This window comes from Aphelocoma coerulescens, chromosome 17 (assembly GCF_041296385.1).
Source record: "Aphelocoma coerulescens isolate FSJ_1873_10779 chromosome 17, UR_Acoe_1.0, whole genome shotgun sequence".
NCBI classification, from domain to species: domain Eukaryota; kingdom Metazoa; phylum Chordata; class Aves; order Passeriformes; family Corvidae; genus Aphelocoma; species Aphelocoma coerulescens.
The window spans coordinates 7487284-7507682 of NC_091030.1; the positions used below are offsets into that span (position 1 = coordinate 7487284).

The 20399-nt window shown below is 50.1% G+C and overlaps 1 protein-coding gene across 2 annotated transcripts in view; it reads right to left on the reverse strand.

The window, feature by feature from the left end:
- Positions 1–20399, reverse strand: part of VAV2 (vav guanine nucleotide exchange factor 2) — a 124317-nt gene that overhangs the window by 29120 nt on the left and 74798 nt on the right. For both annotated transcript variants that reach the window (XM_069031897.1, XM_069031896.1), the window contains exons 3-4: positions 17475–17533; positions 5952–6020 (exon numbers count right to left, since the gene is read on the reverse strand). In XM_069031897.1, the coding sequence (XP_068887998.1) occupies positions 5952–6020; positions 17475–17533 (128 nt within the window). The remainder of the gene's footprint in view (positions 1–5951; positions 6021–17474; positions 17534–20399) is intronic.

The window sequence follows — 20399 nt, forward strand, 5'->3', positions numbered from 1 at the left end:
CTTCCCATCCCTGATTTCTGGCTTTGGGAAAAAAATAGGAACAACTCCTGCATCCTGGGGACACCCAGAAAGACACCTCCCCTCCAGAGCTTTGGGGAGATGCACTAGAGATGCTCAAACCTGACAGCTGTGGCAGTATTACAACATTGCCATCGTCCAGCAGCCTGTTATTTATTAAAACACATTCTCAGTGCATCTCTGAGAAACACCAGAGGCTGCCAGTTTTTATGGAGAGCAGTAAACCATGAGGATCAGCCTCTCCTGGAGCAGCCCAGGAGCAGCCAAGCTCCTGCGGTGCCGTATGGATGTTGACATCTCTGCTTTGCATATATCGATCCTCACCCGTCCCCACACTGGTGAAAACACACACCCTCCCTGTCCTTAAAACAGGGAGAAGGAATTGGGATGATTTTATCCAGTGGCAAGCTCAGGACACACCAAATTCAGGCAATAAATTCAGCATCCCAAGCATGTCACGGGCAGACAGAACAACTTGAGCAAGGAAAGCCAGATCGCCTCGTTCCTCACAAAGAAAAGCAATTTACTCCTTCAATAAAAGCAGCAGAGTCTGCGAGTCACCTGTGGGTATCAGAGCCTGTGATCTGCTGCCTGGATTAGGAGATTCATTGACAGCTCTAGGGTTAAGAAAGGGATTTTAGCCACCCTTCAGAGTGAACACCAGCATTTGCAATTCCTGTTATTAGGATGGATGTAACCAGCTTTGGGCTGGCAGCTCTTGCCGAGCCAGAAAAGCTGATAATGAATAAAGCTTTTCATAGCTAAGGCAATTTCAGGCAAAAACAATGCTTTTGGCTGAGCTCTGCCTCGCTGGCAATGCCTGCCCTGCACTAACACCCACCCAAGGCAGGCAGCAGCCATGCCAAGGAGCAGCTCCCAGAACAGAGGGACTGGTGCCAGGATGCTGCCTCAGAGTGAGGGAAAGGGAAGGAGCAAGTTCATGGAATCACAGAATGGTTGGGGTTGGAAGGCACCTTAAAGACCATGGGCACAGACAGTCCCTGATGCCCCGGTAAATGACACACAGCACGTCCACCACACTAAAGGAACCCTGCACATCATCTTTGCAGTGACACTGCGGGTAAGTGGGGAAGCTCTGATGGATTTCAGGGCCACTGAAGAGCCTCTCCACCCATAAAAACTGCTGTGGGAAGTTGATGAGTATGTACCAGCCTCAGAAATTCAAGGACAAAGCCACCACACCAAAATTCCATCCAAACCACGCTGAGGAAAGAGCCAGAACCACCAGCAACAGCAAAAGAAAGAGGAGGACGGGACAGAAGGAGCTAAAATAAGACAACCAAGAGACAACCCCAAATTTCCAGTCCTGTGACCAAGGTTAAGAGCCAGAAGATCTCAGAGCCACCACAGGCCCAGGCTGGGAGTGCATTTGCTGGGTCTCTGAGGCAGCTGCCCAGCAGCTGGGAGGCTCCAGTCCATCCCAGTAACCTCTCACTTTCTCACTGTCACTCTGCACTCACAGTTATAAATACACCGGTTCCTCCAGCCAAACCCCTCATTCAGGGGCTCTGTCAGAGAGGACAAGCAGAGCCCTAAATTTGCAGCACATCTGGCAGGCTTGGGTTTCAGGGTGAGGGAGTGCAAGATGGGCAGCTGCTGGACTCGAGATCTTGCAGGGTTTTAATTACCCAGATTGTAGTTGGATGGAGACACTCATCTGGAAATAGCAGGAGAAGCCTTTTCCCACCTATTCTGCTTGGGTCTTACTCCCCATTCCAAGTGGAACATTCTGATCCAGAGAAAGAGCCTTACACAGTTACAGTGACCAATCTGATCCCAGAAGTGGCACAAACAGGATGTAAAAATCAATACAAGTGACAAAAGAAGGACAGACACGTTTACAAGTGCTCTGGCTCAAGTGCCCTGCACCACCGAGCCATTTATTTCAGGGGCTGTTGGGCCTGGTTTGTCCAACACAGCAAAAATAATGAGAAAAGTGGCAGCCAACTTATCATCTCACCTTGGCTCCTGTGCTCGTTACTTTTTTAATGCATTTGAGAAATTCTGCTGATCACAGCACTATTTTGGAAGATGTGAGGGGGGCAGCGCTGGTGACAGTAGTGGGAGAAGCAGGAGAAACTTCAGCAAGAAGCTCTGCCCAGAAGATGCAGCCCTTGAGAAACTGAGGCTGGGAAGATTTTCTTTCCCCCTTCTCTAGGATGAAAAGTTAGGGAATGCACAGTAATCTCAATATTTTTGTTAGGGATAAATTCCCAGTGAGCTGCAGCTCAAAACAAGAGCAGGGGACAGTGGCACTGACCTGTGTGACAAAGCTCTCCAGGGATAGGGTTTGTGGGGACCTGCTTTGCCTAAAACACTTATTTGGTCATTTATGCAACCCTACAACTCCTCTCCTCAAAACACATTATCTTCAGAAGAGAAAAGAAAGGTAAAAGTTATGCAAATTAAATGTTTCACTTCAAACCATTCACAGAACTTCTGCTTGACCCTGAATTCTTCAAACAGCCAACAAATAACCCAAAATCTGCCCTGTGTAATCTACCTGATTGTGCCACTGCAGAAGGACAGTGCCAAGAAGTGGAGAAGGTTCATCATAAGGAAGGTTCTGGGGCTGTAAAGAGGGCCAGGATTAATGGCTCTCATAAATTTAATGAGACAAAATAACTCGGGAGAGTTCAAGTGGCAGCAGAGAAAATTCAGGTGAAATGTTAAGTGTAACTCTGAGGTACTGGGATGGATTGGAGCAGCTGAAAGAGCCATAAAGGGCGATGGAAAAGCAGTTGGCAGGGAGGATGCTCAGCAGTAAGGAGGATAATTGCCTCCTGACATCAGTTCCCAGCAGCCACAGCCATGTGGGAAGCAGCAGCTCCCATCCATATGGATCTGCAGGAGCTTCCTCAGGACTGTGATATCCCTGACACGGGGGCACAGGCTCCAGAGGATGAACCCACACGTTGTTGCTGCAAACCCAGCTCATTTCACGGACAAACTGCCCCCAAACCAGCTGCTGCTGCAGGGTCTGGCATCGGGGCGGGCTGGAATAAATCAGGCAGCAGAGGACAATGTCCCTTTACTGCTCCTCACAGCATCGATCAGGCACCACTTGCAATGCGAGCGGCCCTCGCCATCTGCCCTGGCTGGCTGCAAGCTGCCATCTGGCCCAGGGCACAGCAAAACGAGGGGCCAGAGGGCTGAAAACAGGGAATTTGAGAAGTTCCCAGCTCCCCTGATAGTCTTTTAGCTTCCCTTCCCCTTTCCATCACCAATTGTTCTTTTTTTTTTTTAAACTAAATAGCTGTTTCCAGGCAATTATGTGCCTTGATCTACTGGCTGGGGATCTGTCTGGAGCTGGGATTAATCCCTGCAACGCTCCAAAGGTGAAAGCACAATGGGTTCATCAAGGCTTAAACACCCTTTAAACACACCAGTACCCCATGGCTGCCCCATGATGGCACACGCAGCTTGTTCCTGCAGCCCCATGGTCCAGCCCTGGCACTGGCTTTTGTCCCACAGCTTTTGTCCCACAGTTCCTCCGTGCTGGGAGAATCCTCAGGATAAAGGTCCTCACTCTTTAGAGCATCATGGGGACAACAGGGGCAAAGCCTGGTTCCTTCTGCTCCCCAAATCAGCACCTCCATCACAAATATTTTTGCATTTTAAATGCTTTGCAGCACAGGAATTCAAAAATCCTGGGGACACCAAACCACTCCACTTAAATATGTTGAAACGAAGCATTTTGACATTCTCCATAAAACCTCATTTTACCAGCCCCCAAAATGTCTTGTGAGAACCAACCCAATGTTTATCCTGAGCTTTTTCTCCCAGCAGCACAACACCCAAAGACAGCTCCCTTTGGGAGATTCCTCTCTCCTAGGGTTGTCCCTCCTCACCCACCCCCATCCCTCTGAGGCCTGTGGGGACAGCAGAGTGGCACCATGAGGTGACACATCCCTGCTGGTTTTACAGGCAGGGCTGGAGCAGCTCCTTCCACACATTGGGTCATTTCCCTGCCTGCTGTGGAAATCGCTTCCTCGCCTCCAAAGAAAGCATTCTGGCTGCAGTCAGATCTTCCCAAGGCTGCTGGATCATCAGCAATATTAAAGGCAGAGATGCTGGATGGACTGAATCATCCCCAGCAGTGAATGCTGCCCTTGTTGAGCTGTTTGGAGAGGGCAGGAGCTAAGAAAGAGCTTTCTCATCGGTGCCACGGGCTGCCAGCGCCCAGCAGCGGGGCCCAGGGCACACCACTGACACTGGCACATTCCCAGTCAGAGTTTCTTTGTCCAAGGCAGAAAGGGCACTGTCACTGCTGTGCTGCAGGCAGCAGGAGCAGCAGCACTCCTGCTGAGGGGTTCTCCAGGGCGTTTCTGGGGTTTTTACAGCTACGGGTGAATTCCGACACCGTTTCATAGGCCGTGGTTCCGTGCACGGGGAGGGCAGGCCTGGATGAGGGAATTTGTGCAATCCCTGCTGATTTCAACATGCCTTTCCCCCACTAGTCCTAAATAGGATGGAAAAAAGAGGATTTTGCAGAGAACAGGAAAACAGGGGAAGTTAAAAGTTGGAGATCTGGGACAGAACAGGGCAACCACTTGAAATAAACCTCCACGTTATGTGATGGGCATCACAGCCCCTCTCACCAAGGGACAAGGAACAGTTTGGGAAGCTTCCACCTGGACACCTTGTCCCCAGCAGAGTTGAAGCTGGGAACCCACATCCAGCACCAAAGAACCAAGTGCAGCATCCCAAACCCACCCTTTCAATGCCAGCACTGCCATCCCCACCAGCACTTGTGTTTGAGTCCCCACACAAGCCTCTCCCCAGATAAAAGCACATCTGTGTGTGAGAAACAGGAATTTTAAACCCCAAAATTAAAGGGATTTTGAGAACTTTTGGAGAGGGGGCACAAAAAATGCTCTTCCTGAAGGGATTCCTTTCTAAGTTAAAATTTTATTAAACTGCAGCTGCTGGGAGCCAACAGCAAGCAGGGAATTCCAGGGTACTCTATTCCCTCCACTGGTAATTTATGATTTACTTCTGTAATAACTGAAGCCATAAGGAACTCATTGGATTAAGGAGTCTTATTATTTATGTTGTGGAACAATAATATTTAACTGCATAAAGCCACATATCCACCCACCCAGTCCATCCCTCCAGATGAAGCAGACTGCACTTCATAAGCAAAACCCTGGCTTGATGGGAATGCTGCCATTGAATTCCAATAGTGTCTGCACTTCACCGTGTGTGTTGTAGTTCAAGGTTGATTTTAAAAGCCTGTTACATCATCAGCACGGGCAGAAAAACCAGATAAACACAGACAGAGACAGCAGCAGCATCACCCACATCCCACCAAGGACAGGCAGGATGAGGGGCCTGTGGCTGCCATATCCCTGGAAGTGTTCAAGGACAGCTTGGATGGGGCTTGGAGCACCGTGGGGTAGTGAAAAGTGTCCCTGCCCATTGCAAAGGGGTGGAATGAAATGGTCTTTAAGGTCCTTTTCAACCCAAACTATTCTCTGATTGCCCTGGGGCCAGCTGCTGTGGTCCAAAATCACACATGGGGGAGGCAGATCCATGTGTCAGCACCCAAAAAATGCCATGGAGGAACCAGCACTGTCAGCAATGGGTACCCCACTCCCAGAGGATGAAGTCACCTCAGAATTATGTCCCAGGGCTTTGGGATTTAGGAGGAGGAGGGGATCCCCTGGGCTTGGCCCCTTTCACCCCCCACCAAGCCACTCATCAACTCAACCTGATTAAAAGTGACATCTCCCAGGGCTTTACATGAGAAAAAGATGGACTTTTGTCAGAGCACAAAAATCTGCTGGCAAAAGGATCAAAGCAGCCGTTCTGGCTCTCCCAGCCCTGCTGTCAAACTTTATCTGCCTTTGCTGGAAGCCCACGGCAACTTTTCCCAGTGTCCCCTCCCAGCAGAAGGTGAGGCCACTCACTCTGCCAGCTCCTCCAAGCTCCGGTACACGTCATCGTCATTTTCCGTGGTCTCCTCCGAAGGGAAGGGCCTGGGAAGGAAAGGAATGACAGGGTTATATTGGTGCCTCACCCCTCACAGCAGAGCCCCTGAACTCAGCCCAGCCCTGAGCATCCTGCTGAGCAGAGGCTGTTTTGGAACCAAATATTCATTGCAAATCCATTTTTGTCCCAGAATGACACCATCTCTGCTGCTTCCCGAGGGCAGAGCTGGCAGGGCAGGGCAAGAATCCAGGTGGGGTTCAGGGCTGAGCACACAGGGCAGCACCTGGGCACCAGAATGAGGAGCTGCGTGGTCTGACAGCACCTCAGAGTCCCCGTGGCTGAGCTCTTCCTGCTGAGCTGGTGCTGCACAAAACTCAGGAATCTTAATTCCAGCCTGCTGTTGGATTTTTTGGGATGGAGAAACACCTTCTCCTCCAGTGATGGAGCGTTTCTACCTGTGAGCTCCTTCCCACCGGCACCTCCCAGCAATCCCACTGGAATGGATGAGTCCTTAGGAACCCCGGGCTTCCTCATCTTAACAACTTTGTGACAGCTGAAAAAGGTTCAACCCTCGGAGATGAGGGAAAGGACACCAAAAGGGCAAAACTGAAGGAGGGGAGGAAGCAGATTAAAAGAGCGAGGGAGGGAGGGAGTGGGGGGAAACAAGAATTCCTTGGCTCGTTCTGAAGCAATAACCAAATAATGTATGAAGGAGATGAAAAATACTGTTTTAATTAAACCCCACGTGTTATTGCTGGCACAGGGCCAGGGTGGGCTGTGGCTCTGTTGGGGCTGGATGCACCTTTATGGCTACGGCTGTGCCGGGCTGGGTGTCCCCAGGGGCACAGCCAGCCTTGCTCCAGCCCCAGCACAGGGACACGGACGGGTGGCAGCAGGGCAGCTCTGCCCATCCCTCCTGGGCATCCTGGAGAAGGCAGGGGGAGTCCCCAGGCTGTGAACCACAGTGATGGGACATTGATGCTGTGGAGGAGCAAAGCTGGATACACGTGAACCTCTAACTGCCCTCAAGAGCAATTTCCTCCTCTTCCCTCCCACCCTCCCTGTCCATGATAGATTGCCTCTCCTGAAAGATTTAATACATGGCCTGGTTAGCCCCTGAATTTGCTATTTTTGGATCCTTTCACTGGCATTAATTTGCTTTCTCTCCCCTGCTACACCTCACCCTTCCTTCGGCAAGCAGCTCCAGACCGAGTGTTTTGAAAAAGTGCTGAGACCTGCAGCGAGTTCAATTAAAACCCCGACCAGGTGGTGAGTCCAGGGGGAAAAACAGCTGTGGTGACCCCAGCCATGGAGCAGGACAATTCCATGCTCCACCAGCTATCACAGCTGCCCTGCCTCTGCAACAAGGAGCACCCAAGGTGTGTCCAACCATGTCCTTCCTCCCAACAGGAGAGAGGAAGGCAAAGGATGCAAAGCTCTGGCAGGAAAGCAGAACTCAGAGGTGACCTCTGTTTAAACACCACTTGTTACAACAACAATAAAAAGAAATCCACCACAAGGCATTTTATTTGCATCTTCTGCTCTTAATCCCTGACTATTTCCTTCCCCAGTGCTCACCACGCCAGAGAGAAAGGAGTAAAAGAGCCATAAAGAATATTAAAATCACATGGACACATCTCCAGCTGTAAATCTGGGCTTGAGGTGTAATTTGATACAACCCCCCATGTAAGACAAGGAGGCAGCAAAGGCAGAAAAATAGCTTCTAATGAGAGCTCCACGGGGATGCAGCTCTGCTGGCCCTCCCAGCTTCACCTTGACCGCTGGTGAAGGCCCGCAGTGAAAGTCAGGGCAGGGGAGGAATTAATAACCTGTGTCCCTGCAGAGGCAGCTAATGGCTAAATAAGGACTCACAGAATGCAATTAGAGGGAGAAGTCACACCAGGGTGAGGATTACTAAATGGACCATCCAAAATCTGGAGCTGAAGGGCGGCCTTTTGGACAAAGCCTTGGGTTTTTCCTTTGTTCATCCCTTGCTTTTCCCCAAGAGTTCCAAGTGCAACAACACATTTTAATTAATTTAATTTAGCTCTACCAACAGCCATTATTTAGAATATCTCCCTACTTTTGACTCAAGCTCCCTCATACATCCATTTAGGTTATGTTTTTGTCACTGAACACACCTGAGCTGGCTGCAGGAATGGATTTGATGCAGTGGGGAGGAGAGTTCTGCTCTCAGTCCCACCCCACCAGATCTACATCAAGGCAACGCAAAGAAAATCCAGCTGGGTGATCTTTTAAGCCAGTATTTCCCACAAGCACAGGGGTTTCACTGAGAACCTTCCCACAGATCATCCCCTTGGCCCCAGCCATGCAGGGAGCAGCATCTCCATGCAGGTGGGTGAAGGTGCTGCACCTTCCCCAGCCATGAGCTCCCCAACAGCAAACACCTGGTTTGGGACCAATCTCTGTGCCATTTTTTTTTTTTTTGTAAAATGAGTAAAAATGTTGTGAGTGAAAAGGCCTAAAAGCTCCTGATTCCCTGGGAAATTCTAACAGACCTCCAGGCACGTTGCAATTTCTTATGTAGAAGCACAGTACAGCTGGGAATGCCCAACAGTAACGAGTATTTTGAGTCCACTGAAACCCAACAGGTCTGCAGAGACCCCAGTTTATTAAAATTCATTTGAAAATTAAGATACTTCATATCTTTAGCTAAGCACCAGCTTTTTTTACTCCACCACCGTGCAAAACCACCTGCTGAGCCATTCATCCTCCCAGCCCGTGCCTGGGCTGCTGCGAGCCCCATCCTGCTCAGATGAAAAGCAAAAGCTGCCAGTGCCATCAAACAGAGCTGGAACAGGCTCTTAAGAGATAATAAAGCTCCCAAAGTTGACTCCTTCACAGACAAACCCCACAGCACTCAACAGAACCGCTTCCAGAGATCAAAGGAGGGAAGGGAAGTGGGATCGATCTGATGTGTTTGTTTTAGAGCCGAAAAGGGGAGAAAAGACCAAGCAATTTGTTGTGGAGTTTAGAGTGAGCTGCTCTTCTGGAGGGCAGGACTTACAGCAGGTTCTTGACATGTGATGCAAAGCACCCCCTTGATCTCACAAAACATTCTGGCCACTTTCTGGATCTCACTGCAAATGGAACACAGGCAGAGCCAGCCACAGCCACAGCACATCACCCACGGGGACAATCAATTCATATTTCATGAGGCACTTCATGCAAAAAAAACCCCTCCCTTGCTCTCAGGTCGCCCCATGATCCCTCCCACGCCTCATCCTCACCGTCCACCCCTGCACAGGGAATCTCTCAGCGCTGCCTGGCTGCTCTCTCCTCTGAATTATTTAACGGGAAGAGCCAGGTAGGCTGCAATTCTAACAGCAATAAACAGGGAGGTTTATTTATTTATGAGCATATTTCAGCATCTGAGGTGCCTTGTCCTAGCAACTGAAGGCAGCTCTTCACCTCTGCAGAGAGCTGAGGGTCAGGGATGGGGCAGCTTCAGTCTGGTCATTTTGTACAGCAGCACCTTGGCCTCAAATCCATGTGGGGCAGAGCAAGGAGGACCTGCCATGGTTCATTTACCATTTTTCCAGTCTCCATTCCAATTTCTCAGCAATTTCCAAACACCAGCCCTGGGAACAGCAAGCCTGGTGAGAAGCAGGGAGGGTGGAAATGTCCCACTCAGGGCTCTCCATCCCAAGGAGCTGTTCCCACCTGAGGCTGCTCCCAGTGGAGATCGTTTGTCAGGCAGATCTGCAAGGAAGTTTTCCTGACTTGTATAAACACCCTCAGGAGTCTAAAGGAGGTGCTTTATCCCTTTCTGGAGGGGGATTCCAGCCTCCCAGCACCAGCAGGATAATCTCCCCGTTTTTAAGTCCAGGGATAACACTTGAGTGTTTTAAAAAGCAGGTGGAGTGTGTGACACCCGGGAAACCTGAGCTGCTCCCATCTGCCGTCCCTTCTGCGAGGGATTTCTTCCAGAATGGGAAGGACCAGAGAGCCCCAAGCTGGTGCAAAGGAGCTTCTGCAGCTCTGCTGGGATGGATGGGGCTGTGCTGAATCCTCTTGGCCCAGAATGTGGCAGAAAAACATCTCCATGGGGTGGAATCTACAGCCTGGAATTACACCCTGCAGGACTCCCAGCTCCCCAGGCTGGGTGTACAGGCCCTCCCCACAACCCTGTTTTGAAGGGGCCATCGTGGCAATGCACAGAAAACCCCCAGGACACTGATTTCACCAACATTTTGGGCTTCAGGCTGTGCTTTCCATGCGAGTTTGGGTGTGGGGTTCACAGCCCCACAGCTCCCATGCTTCCAGAAGAGTCCTGCTGAGTTCAATGCTGCTTCAACCCAAAAATTTCAGACTTTGGCTGTTCCCAGCACAGCATTTTGATAGCTCCAACCTTCCCCTTTTCTTTTTTCCTCCTCTTTTTCTGCAGGAGGAAAAGTCACTCTGTGAGCATGGGATCACCCCATCCCTGTGACTGCATCCCCTGTCAGCAATCAGCTCTGGAACCCCGGGCCCACCATCCTGAGCACTCCTGGAGCTGCCCAAAGATAACCAGGTGTTTTTCCAAGATTTTGGCACACCACTGAAAATGCCTCCCTCATCGGCTTCATGGAATTAGGCAGATTAAAGCAGCATTAATTTACCAAGAGGTGGCTGTGAGCTGACCAGGGACCAGCAAAGAGGTGACCTGCAGCTGCTTCTCCAGCCCTGCCCTCAACCCAGGCAGCACCCCCAAGATTTGGTTCCCATCTGTGCACAGGAGCAGCATCAGGGAATGGTTTTGGTCCAATGCTGTGACATAAACCCACACTATTAATGCCCCAAAATCCATTTATATAAAACAGAATAGAATAAATTCTCCCCGTGCAGAACGAGACACATCAGAGCATACCAAAAGCTGCTGAATTTAATTAAAATCACACTATTGTGTTACATTACTCATCTCTGGAAAGAAGCACCTCACGCGGCGCCAAATTTTAGACACGTCCTCTGAAAAATTACGGTTTGCTTTTATTTGTGGTCTGGAGCTCGCAGAAATTCTCACAAGATTAATTCTGATGGCAATTCAGCAGGGAAAGAGCGAGTTACATCACCAGATAACGCAAAGATGATGATGATGCTGATGCTGACGATTTTGCAGGAGAGCACTCGGCGCAGTGTCAGCGCCCAAGGGTGAGCTGCAGGCCCTGCTTTATCCTCAGCTCAAATCTGAACCGAGCATTTCTGGAGATGAGAAGACAAGAAAATAACAGCTCATATAATTTTATGTTTCAACACATTATCGCATTTTTTAAAAGCCCTCGTGTACCAATGCCTTGCTTAAGCAAGAGGGATGATTTTTCTCCTCACTTCAGCTCCACATTGATGAGAACAGATGGATAAAATCAAAAGGGGAATCCAGAAATGTCTTTCTTGAAGAGAAAGGAAAAAAAAAGAACTCAAACCCTGTGGGGTAACAGCACAACCAACCACTAGGGAATGACTGCTGCAGTAAAGACCTGGGATACATCCCACAGCATCCAACAACATCAACAGCCTCACTTTGGAAAACACCTGGTGAAAACACAAATCCTGAAATCCCCATTTTTAACTCGCAGCAGAGCAGCACAAGGTGACTTTTCAGCACTCTTGAGTTTTTCTGCTCTACCTGAGCAGCTGCCATCCTATGAAACGTGTGCCAAGAAAAATAAATAATTACCTAAATGGGTCTTTCTGCCTGATTCCAGGCCAGCCCCAGCACTGCTGTCTGCAGGGAAGCACCACCAGCACATCCCAGCCAAGAGGGGCCCAACTGTGCAGCATAAACCAGCTCCAAACAGTCCATTCCGAGGGCCACCAGGAATCCCTTCCCCAGGGAGGAGCAGAGTTGTCCCAGAGCATCCAAGTATCCCTCTCCAGGCACAGCCCATGGCTCCCAGTGCTGGGAGCCTCCCAAGTCCCGTATTTTGGACCAGCTGAGCCCGGAGTCCTTCTCCATCCTTGGAGCATCCTTGGGGCAAGGGCTGCATTTTGGGGAGACAATGAGAGGTACTGGAAAGGTCTCCCAGGGCGGGCAGTGACACAGGAGGAGCTCTGAGGGAAGCACAACGTGGACAAAGCCGATGAACAGCGACCAAGCAGGTGACCCCAAAGCCCAGCAAGCCCCACCTGATCCCACCGAGCAGAGCTGAGCTCATCAGAGCTGCATCTTCATTAAGCAAAGCTGCTGGTGGGGAGGGGGACAGAAGCTGCCTTTGCTTTGTGAGCAGCTGCTCCCGGCGTGACCTCAGCATCCCCCAGCCTGCAAAGCAGCCGCGCAGGAAAACATGTCAGGGAGATTTTTCAGGCTCCCTGTGAGGATACAAACTTGCCAAAAGAAATGTGTTAAGAATGTTTTTTAGTGGGAAAGGAGCTGCTTTTCAGCCAAGGATTCTGCTTATCAACAAATGGAGGAGCTTTATGGTGACTCCTAAAGGTTTGTTGGTGTCACAAGAAACAACCTCCACCTGACCGCCTGCTGGTGAGGTTTGTGCTGGGCCTCTCTGGGTTTGTGCTGGTGACCAGTTCCAGGACTGGTCCCAGTTCCAGGAGAGCTCTGCACAGCAACGGTATCTATTTCCAGACACGGATCCTCCCACAGCCTCCCCCATCTCCATTTTATAGCAACACTTAAAGTGTGTACAAGGAAAACACAACGGCAGTTAAACAATAATGGGCAGAGTGCAACTCCTGGCGGGGAATAAAACAGTCCTTGTAAAACCAGCCTTCAGGAGAAGAGGTCCCCTAACAACCTCCTCACCAAAAGACACTTGAGAACTTAATTGTCGCCTTTAATTGCCTGCCATTTTCACACCCAGCTGGATCCGCCTCCCATCCCCAGGGGCAGGGGGAGCGGAGACCAAATCTGACCTGCAGGAAGCCTCCAGCCTGCTGGAGAATCCTTGCAAACCCCATAAAAGATTTCCCCCTTCTCCCTTCCCTCCTTCAGGACAGCAAGGGGAACATCCCGATCAGCTCCAGCTTGTGCCACCACATCTTCTGCCAGAAGTGGGGGTTGCTGGTGGGATCACAAAGCCCTCTTTGCAGGGTCACCCCCACACCACAGTGGGGCTCAGTCAGATGGGGAAGTGGATTAAAGTCATGAAGCCTGGACAAAACTCCAGGTTTAATTCCAAACTGGTGGCTGAATCGCTGAGGAATTTCCTGATCACCCAGTGACACACACTGGCATCACAGACACACAAGTTTTGCAGGTCCAGCTCCCTGTGCCCCCCCTGAAGGCAGCATCCTGGGCACCTCCTGCCAGGAATGCTGCTCTGCCTCTCCCTTCCCATCCCTCCTCCCCTTCCCGCCCCCCCCCCATCCTGATATTATTGGCAGCTGTTAAGTACCGAAACTCCACGGCTGACAATGCTGCACTCCTCATTTCGAGCCCTTTCGATGCTTCACCTAGGCAAAGGGGAGCAGTGATGAGCCCTGGCAGCAGGCAGGGGCTGCAGGGAGTCTCCTCTGCATCAATCCTCACTGCTGGCAGGATGCTGGTACTCATTTGGCTGCCCCGAACGTGCCTGGAGGTGGCTCTGACCTGGGCTAATCCCAGTGTTGAGTTTATCTCCTCTCCTCTCACTGTCTGCACTGTGGAGATGGGAAAAATCCCAGAATCCTGGAATGGTTCAGAAGGGACCACAAGGATCATCTCGTTCCAATCTTCCTAACCCAACTTCCACTAAACCAGGTTGTTCAGAGCCCCATCCAGCCTGGCCTGGAATACTTCCAGGGATGGAGCATCCACAGCTTCTCTGTTCCAAAAAAATGGAGACAGGATGCCCTGACACCCACTCCCACTGGATCTGGACTGGTCACTGGTCACTTCCAACTGACCCAAAGGTCCTGCCTTGGCCCCAAGATGGGGAAAACTCATCCTTGTGTCCTTCCCTCCACCACCCAGCCAAAGCATCACCACTGCTCCTGTGAGAGAAAACCTCCTCTGACAACCAGGATTCATCCTCCTGCCCATCTGCAGATGTTTTTAACTCTCATTTATGGACTGTGGTGCCTTCTGAGGAGAGTCACCGAGAGGCTCAGTTCATACAGAAAGGATTTACTCAGATTTACGGTCTCCATAAAGGCCTCTGAACATGGAAACCCCTTCCCGTTCTCAGCTGGGCTTCTCTGTGCACACATTAGAAATGCATGCAGGCAGCACAAGCCAATATTCCTTAACCTCCTGCTTTGCTTGCAGAACTCTGCTTCCAGGAAAAACATAGATCTCAGGGAGATGAATAAACACATGCCCCCTCCTCTGCTCAGAGCTCACTTTCAGCCCTCAGAGGATGAGGTGGATGATGGAGCCCAGAGGACGCCAGGATGTGCCACAGGCAGCAGGGAACACTCGTGGCTGTGGCAGGAAAGTCTTAAGGGAAAGCAAACAAAAAAAAAGACTTTAAGAAAAAAATTCTAATCCTGGTTTCTTGGGATCTGCAACAAGAAGTCTTGCTGTCCTCTAGAGAGCTGAGTTTGCTCAAGAAAACTTGGAATGAAAAGTCAGAAAGGGGATGAAAACTCTTGCTCCAAAGCACAGGAGAAGCTTTGCACGACATCCCTGTGCAAAGACCACACTGCTGCAGGATCCTCCAGGCTGGCTGGGAAGTGCCAGGCAGAGTGGGAATGGGGTAATGGAATTAACGGGCATGGGTTGGGGCTGCAGTGGAAAATCCTGGCTGGATAATAAAGGCTCCTTGTTCAGGGACAGCCAGGGATGGAGCACTTCTCCCTGGAAGTGCTGACAGTCCTCCAAAAAGATGGGGGGAAGGATGAGAACCAATAACAAGCAAATGAATCTCCTCTCCTGGGCAATGCTGCACATGAGGATCTGCTCTTCGTCCCTAGGTACAACCCTTTGGGACAACAGAGGGATGAAAATCCCAGCAAAAAGTTCCCATCCCATCAGCACAGAGCCTGTTTCCTGCAGGATTTGTGGAAGCAGCCCTGGGATGGGGAAGAGGCAGGCAGAGGATGGTCACAGCAGGGCTGTAGCTACAGCTGCTGCACATTAAGCGCATTACAAATAAAACACTGCATTCAGGATCGAGTTTTTGCCCTGTTTTTGCTGCTTGTTTCTTGGAAGAAACACTCTGTCATCTCCACAGAGCTATCCTGATAGCTATCTGGAGTACTCTGGGAAACAGGGCTCCTCTGCCAAGGTTCCTGTAGCCAGAAATTATTAAGACAGAAAGAGTGATTTTTTTTTCACTGAACAGCACACAAGATTGATTTTTATTTTTCTACACGCCATGAAACTTATTTAAGGACAAGTAATAGGCTTTGGGATTTATTTCACTCTTAATTTCCGTGATCCTGATTCTCAGACCCTAAAATAGGGATTGGAGCAGAGCCACATTCGTGCTGTGGGGCTGAAGACCATACAATCCACATAGCATCTGAATTTCACTGTCTTTACCACGGTTTTAAGCACTGTGCCTAAGCCAACAAGATATTTCCCACTTCCAATGGAAGCATCTTCACTGGGAGAGGGAAGAGGATGGACCCCAGTGAGCTGAGGGGCAGTGGTAGCTGATGAGAGCAGTCCCTTCAGGGAGCCAGAGCTGCTGCTGGTTCCCACAGGATTAGATTAATTCAGATTAATTCATCTGAGATTAGTTTCTGTCATTGAGGGGTTTGTGATGGTGCAGCAAGAAATCACCTAATTTAAAGGAAAAAAGATGCCGCAATGGACAAAGCCAGGGCTCTGTGGCTGCAGGGGACAGTGAGGTGGGAGGGGACACTCCCAGGAAGCTATTTTCCTGGAATTACAGAATTCATTTCTAGTCTAGTCTGTTCTATTTTCCAGCTACAGGAGTGACAGCATTTTCTGTTCCTGCAGAGCTGGAGGAGAAACAGGGTTAATACACAGGAAAACAGAGTTAGAAGCAAAGGCTCGCTGAGCTCTGTGCTATTCTTGTGTAATTATGGTGCCAAAGGCTTCCAAGATAAAGGATTTTAGTGGGAACGCCAGTTGTAAAATGAATGAGAAAAAGCCACATAGCCACAAGAATAGCAAAGCCTCCCTTGTCCCTGGATCCCAGCTATGCCCAGCCCTCAACACAACCAACAGGGGCTCAGCCAAAGCCTTCCCAGGAGGGGATGGCAGCTCCCTCATCCTCTGAGCTGGATCCAGGACCTCCCTCCCTGCCTTGGGAAGGGCTTGGCCAGGGATGACACCCTGGAACCCCTCCCAGTGATGCCCCAAGACTCAAACCCAGCCCTTGCCAAGGCACTGCAGTTTGTGTGGTGAATCCCCCACTGCTCCCGGCCTCCAAACCCCTTGGACGTTCTTTCCCCTTAAAATAAAAACCACTGCAGGCTCCTCCAGGACTCAGGACTATCATCATAACAAACAGTCCTTAACTTATAGCACATCTTTATTCCTCAAACCCTCGCCCCCTGCGTCTCCCCCCAGCCCTGCTGGGATCTGTCGGCTCCGTGTTTAACAGATGGGAAGGCTCCGAGCTGGTTTTACACGTGAAAAGCTGTTCCCTTCCAGCAATCTCAGTGCAGACAAGGCAGGGAAAATATGTTCCAACACTGGGAATCGTGGCAGGGGGTGCTGGGGATGGGTGGCAGGGCTGGGAGTGGGGCAGGGACCCCATCCAGCCTGAATCCCTTCCTCCTGGCTGTGCTTGGCTTGGGATGCACCACAGATCCCCACCCAGAACAGCAGCAGGACACATGCTGTGGAGAAAATCAAATGTGTTCTATAGTTGGGGGGTGAAAGCACACACAGTCTCCCCCCAAAACCATGGAAAGGTAATTTAGACTGCAAACTCATCCTTGTTATAGCTGTGGTCCTAATGAGATGTTCCCAGATTAATAATACAAATGCACACTAACAAGGAAAGCAATTGGAAAGCAATTTTGCAGGGAGCTGAACAAAGAGCAGGATAACAGCTCTGCCTAACAGGGGCTGTCTGCTGGTTTTAATTCCTTCTCCACTGCTCCCTCAGTGAGCAGCGCAGGAGCAGCCAGCACACCCTGGGTGCCAGGCACTCCTAACCCCCTCACCAAGGATTTGCCTTTGACAAAGCCAAGGGGACATTTCCCAGTTGTTTAGGCCAGAAAGGTCCCTGGGCTCTCCTGCACAGGGGCAGGGGACAGTGGGGTGATGCCACAGCTCCTGGGCACTGCTGGCTTTCCCGGGATTCCTCGTGAAGCTGAGCAAAACCTCCAGCAAGAGACACCAAAACTCACCCTGCTGCCCTCCCTAGCAGGGACAGTGCACACAGTTCATCATATTTTCACTTATTTCATCTGAAACTATTCCAAAGCAGTCTGGAAGGTGCTTTTACAATGATCCTACCTACATCCCAAAGGCACCCTTGGTGTCTGTTTAACCCCATTATGTGCAGCTTCTGAAGAGTGTGATGTGATCAAACACGAGGAATATGGAGAGAGAGAGAGAGAGAGAGAGAGAGAGAGAGAGAGAGAGAGAGAGAGAGAGAGAGAGAGAGATGTCATTTTAAAGCATCATATTGAAGGGATCTTACCTAATTCCTTTGGTTTGAGCAATACTGTGGAAGGAGAGCCTGGATACTGCAGAGATCACCTGGAAATGAGAGAAAAAGATGCTGCTGTGCTTACTGAGGACACAAGAAGGTTTGGTGGGAGCCCAATGACCCCCAGCCTGGTGCTTGGACCTGAACCCCCACTAGAATGAAAGTGCTCCAGTCCCCCCCTCAGTGTCACAGTGTCACCACCAGGGCTGGGAGGACACTGCCAGTGCAAACCCTGCTTTAGGTTGCACCACTGAGCACAAAGGACATTTAACCCTCAGCTGTAAAGATATTATTGAATAGCTTCATGCAAGGAAACTCCATCCCCACACTCACTTAATGAGCCCAGACCTGCCTTGACAGGTTTTATGCAGCACTAAGAAACATTGAGAAAACCCTCTTACTTTGTATGTTATTACAAAAGGATTACAACTCCTTTCGTGTCTCTCCTCACACAAAATGATCTTATTGAGGCAAACTTGCCAAGACCGAATAGCTCTGACTTCTTGCAATTCAATGAAGATGCATCATCAGTTTGTCAGAGGTGAGGGCAGACCATCGCCCTTTTCTAGCAGAAAACAGCCAGGAGTGATTCAACACCAAAATGTTCTCATCAGCATTGCAATCAGAAGCAATAAAACCACCAGGTTTTTCAGCAAAACTCCCATTTTTGATGGAAGTTTTAATTGCTATGGGGAATTTTCAATGAAGAGGAACAAGAAAATGGGTTTGAATCCCTTCTAGATTTAAACCGTGGTTTTCTCTTGTTCACATTCACCATTTCAAAGCTGGACTGGTAAAAACAAACCGGTTATTTTTGGAGTGGTTCCCAATCCACTGGATGGGACATGGATAAAGGGCTTCTCGAGTGGTTCTTGCTCAAGGAGCCCCAGCTCCAGGTGTACAAACCCAGCCCCATGGGGGCTGCTGCTGCCTGGAGCTGCCCTGCACCCAACCCAGCCACGAGGGACCCCTCTGGTCCCTTTATTTGGGATTTTACTTTGGGATGCTCCCCTGGTTTGCTGAGCCACCTCCACACCACCCACCCAGGGACCATGTGCCTGGATTTTCTCCTGGGATGTGCTCAGAACCTCTCTCCCTCACACATTTTTATCCCAGGACATCAATGAGAGCCTCACCTCAGACCCTCCTCTTCCTCCACACTTCTGCAACCTTCATCCCTCCCATTTTTCATTTGCCATGAATTCCAGTCTGGCTGTCAGCTGCTGGTGCCCCACATATGGACTCAAAGCCAGGGCAGCAACCAAAAAACTGCCACACTTTGGTGCTTAGTGGGTGATTTCCACATAAAAAACAGGGAACAGAACATCCCTGAAAGGCTCCAGGGCTCATCATGGCACAAAACATCACGAGTGGTACCTGAAACACCGAGCCCAGACAGGGCACAGAGACTCCACTGGCACCCCCAGCCCTGCTCCAGGGGGCTTAAAATAGTCCCAGGGAAGTCCTAGACTGACTGACTGAGTCTCTTCCATGCTCTATTTTTAACCTTCTGAAGTAAAAATCCAGTTTATGAATCAGACAGTTCCACCGCGGGGTTTGACTTCCAGGGAAATTGAAGAGAAGAGCTCCCTGTTCTCCTCACCAACAAGTTTCCCTTTGTTCTTTGCTGAACAGCCCCAAGCTCTGCACATCCTGGCACATCAAAGCCTGGGCCCTGGTTCCAGTGAGGATCCCAAATCCACGCTCAGGTGACGAAGCAAAGTGACCCAAGGTGAGGGATCAGGCACAAGAAACCTCCTTGAAGCATCTCCAGAAGGCTGAACAGCAACTGTCCTAATATCAGGGAACATTTTTTCCATCACCAACTCCTACTAAGAGCACAGCAAGCCAAGTGCGAGGTCTGCTCCTCACAGATCCCAGCCCCTCACAGATCCCAGTCCCTCACAGATCCCAGTCCCTCACAGATCCCAGTCCCTCACAGATCCCAGCCCCTTACAGACCCCAGCTCCTCACAGATCCCATCCCCTCACAGATCCCAGTCCCTCACAGATCCCAGTCCTTCACAGATCCCATCCCCTCACAGATCCCAGTCCTTCACAGATCCCATCCCCTCACAGATCCCAGCCCCTCACAGATCCCAGTCCCTCACAGATCCCATCCCCTCACAGATCCCAGTCCCTCACAGATCCCAGTCCCTCACAGATCCCATCCCCTCACAGACCCCAGCCCCTCACAGATCCCAGCCCCCAGCCAGGAAAGTGCTTAAGCACATGTTTAACGATAAGTAATCCTCTCAATTTCAACAGGATTAAACAACATTCTTAAAAGTAAGTCAGCCCTTAAATGTTTGCTAAACTCTGTCTCATTTTCCCCTGTAAAACAGCTTCGTATTTGCAGGCAAACCCAGGCCTAACTTCTGGCTCTCATGTTCGGTCAGGCCAGGCAGGCCGAGGGTCCCTGATCTCAGCTGAGGCTCTTCCCTGCTTCTGGAATACCAGGATATACCTAAAACAGATATTCCAACCTGGTCTTGGACACTTCCAGGGATCCAAGGGCAGCCACAGCTGCTCTGGGCATCCTGTGCCAGGGCCTCCCCACCCTCACAGGGAAGAATTTCTTCCCAATATCCCATCTAACCCTGCCCTCTGGCAGTTTGAAGCCATTTCACCCTGTCCTGTCACTCCATGCCCTTGTCCAAAATCCCTCTCCAAGTCATTTGAAGTTGTTGTTTGGAGAACTATTCTCTTATCTGTGCATTTTTCTTCCAGGAGATGTAGGGCTGTGGGCTTTAACAACAGGGGTTTATGCAGATTATTGCTATTATTATTACTTCTTCACCCATTTCTCAATGCAATTTCCTCCCTGGAAACTGCATTCAGCAGACAAAATTACCATAAAAGCTATATATAACATCCCTCTGACAATAAAATGGCAGGAATATAAATAGGAATAGAA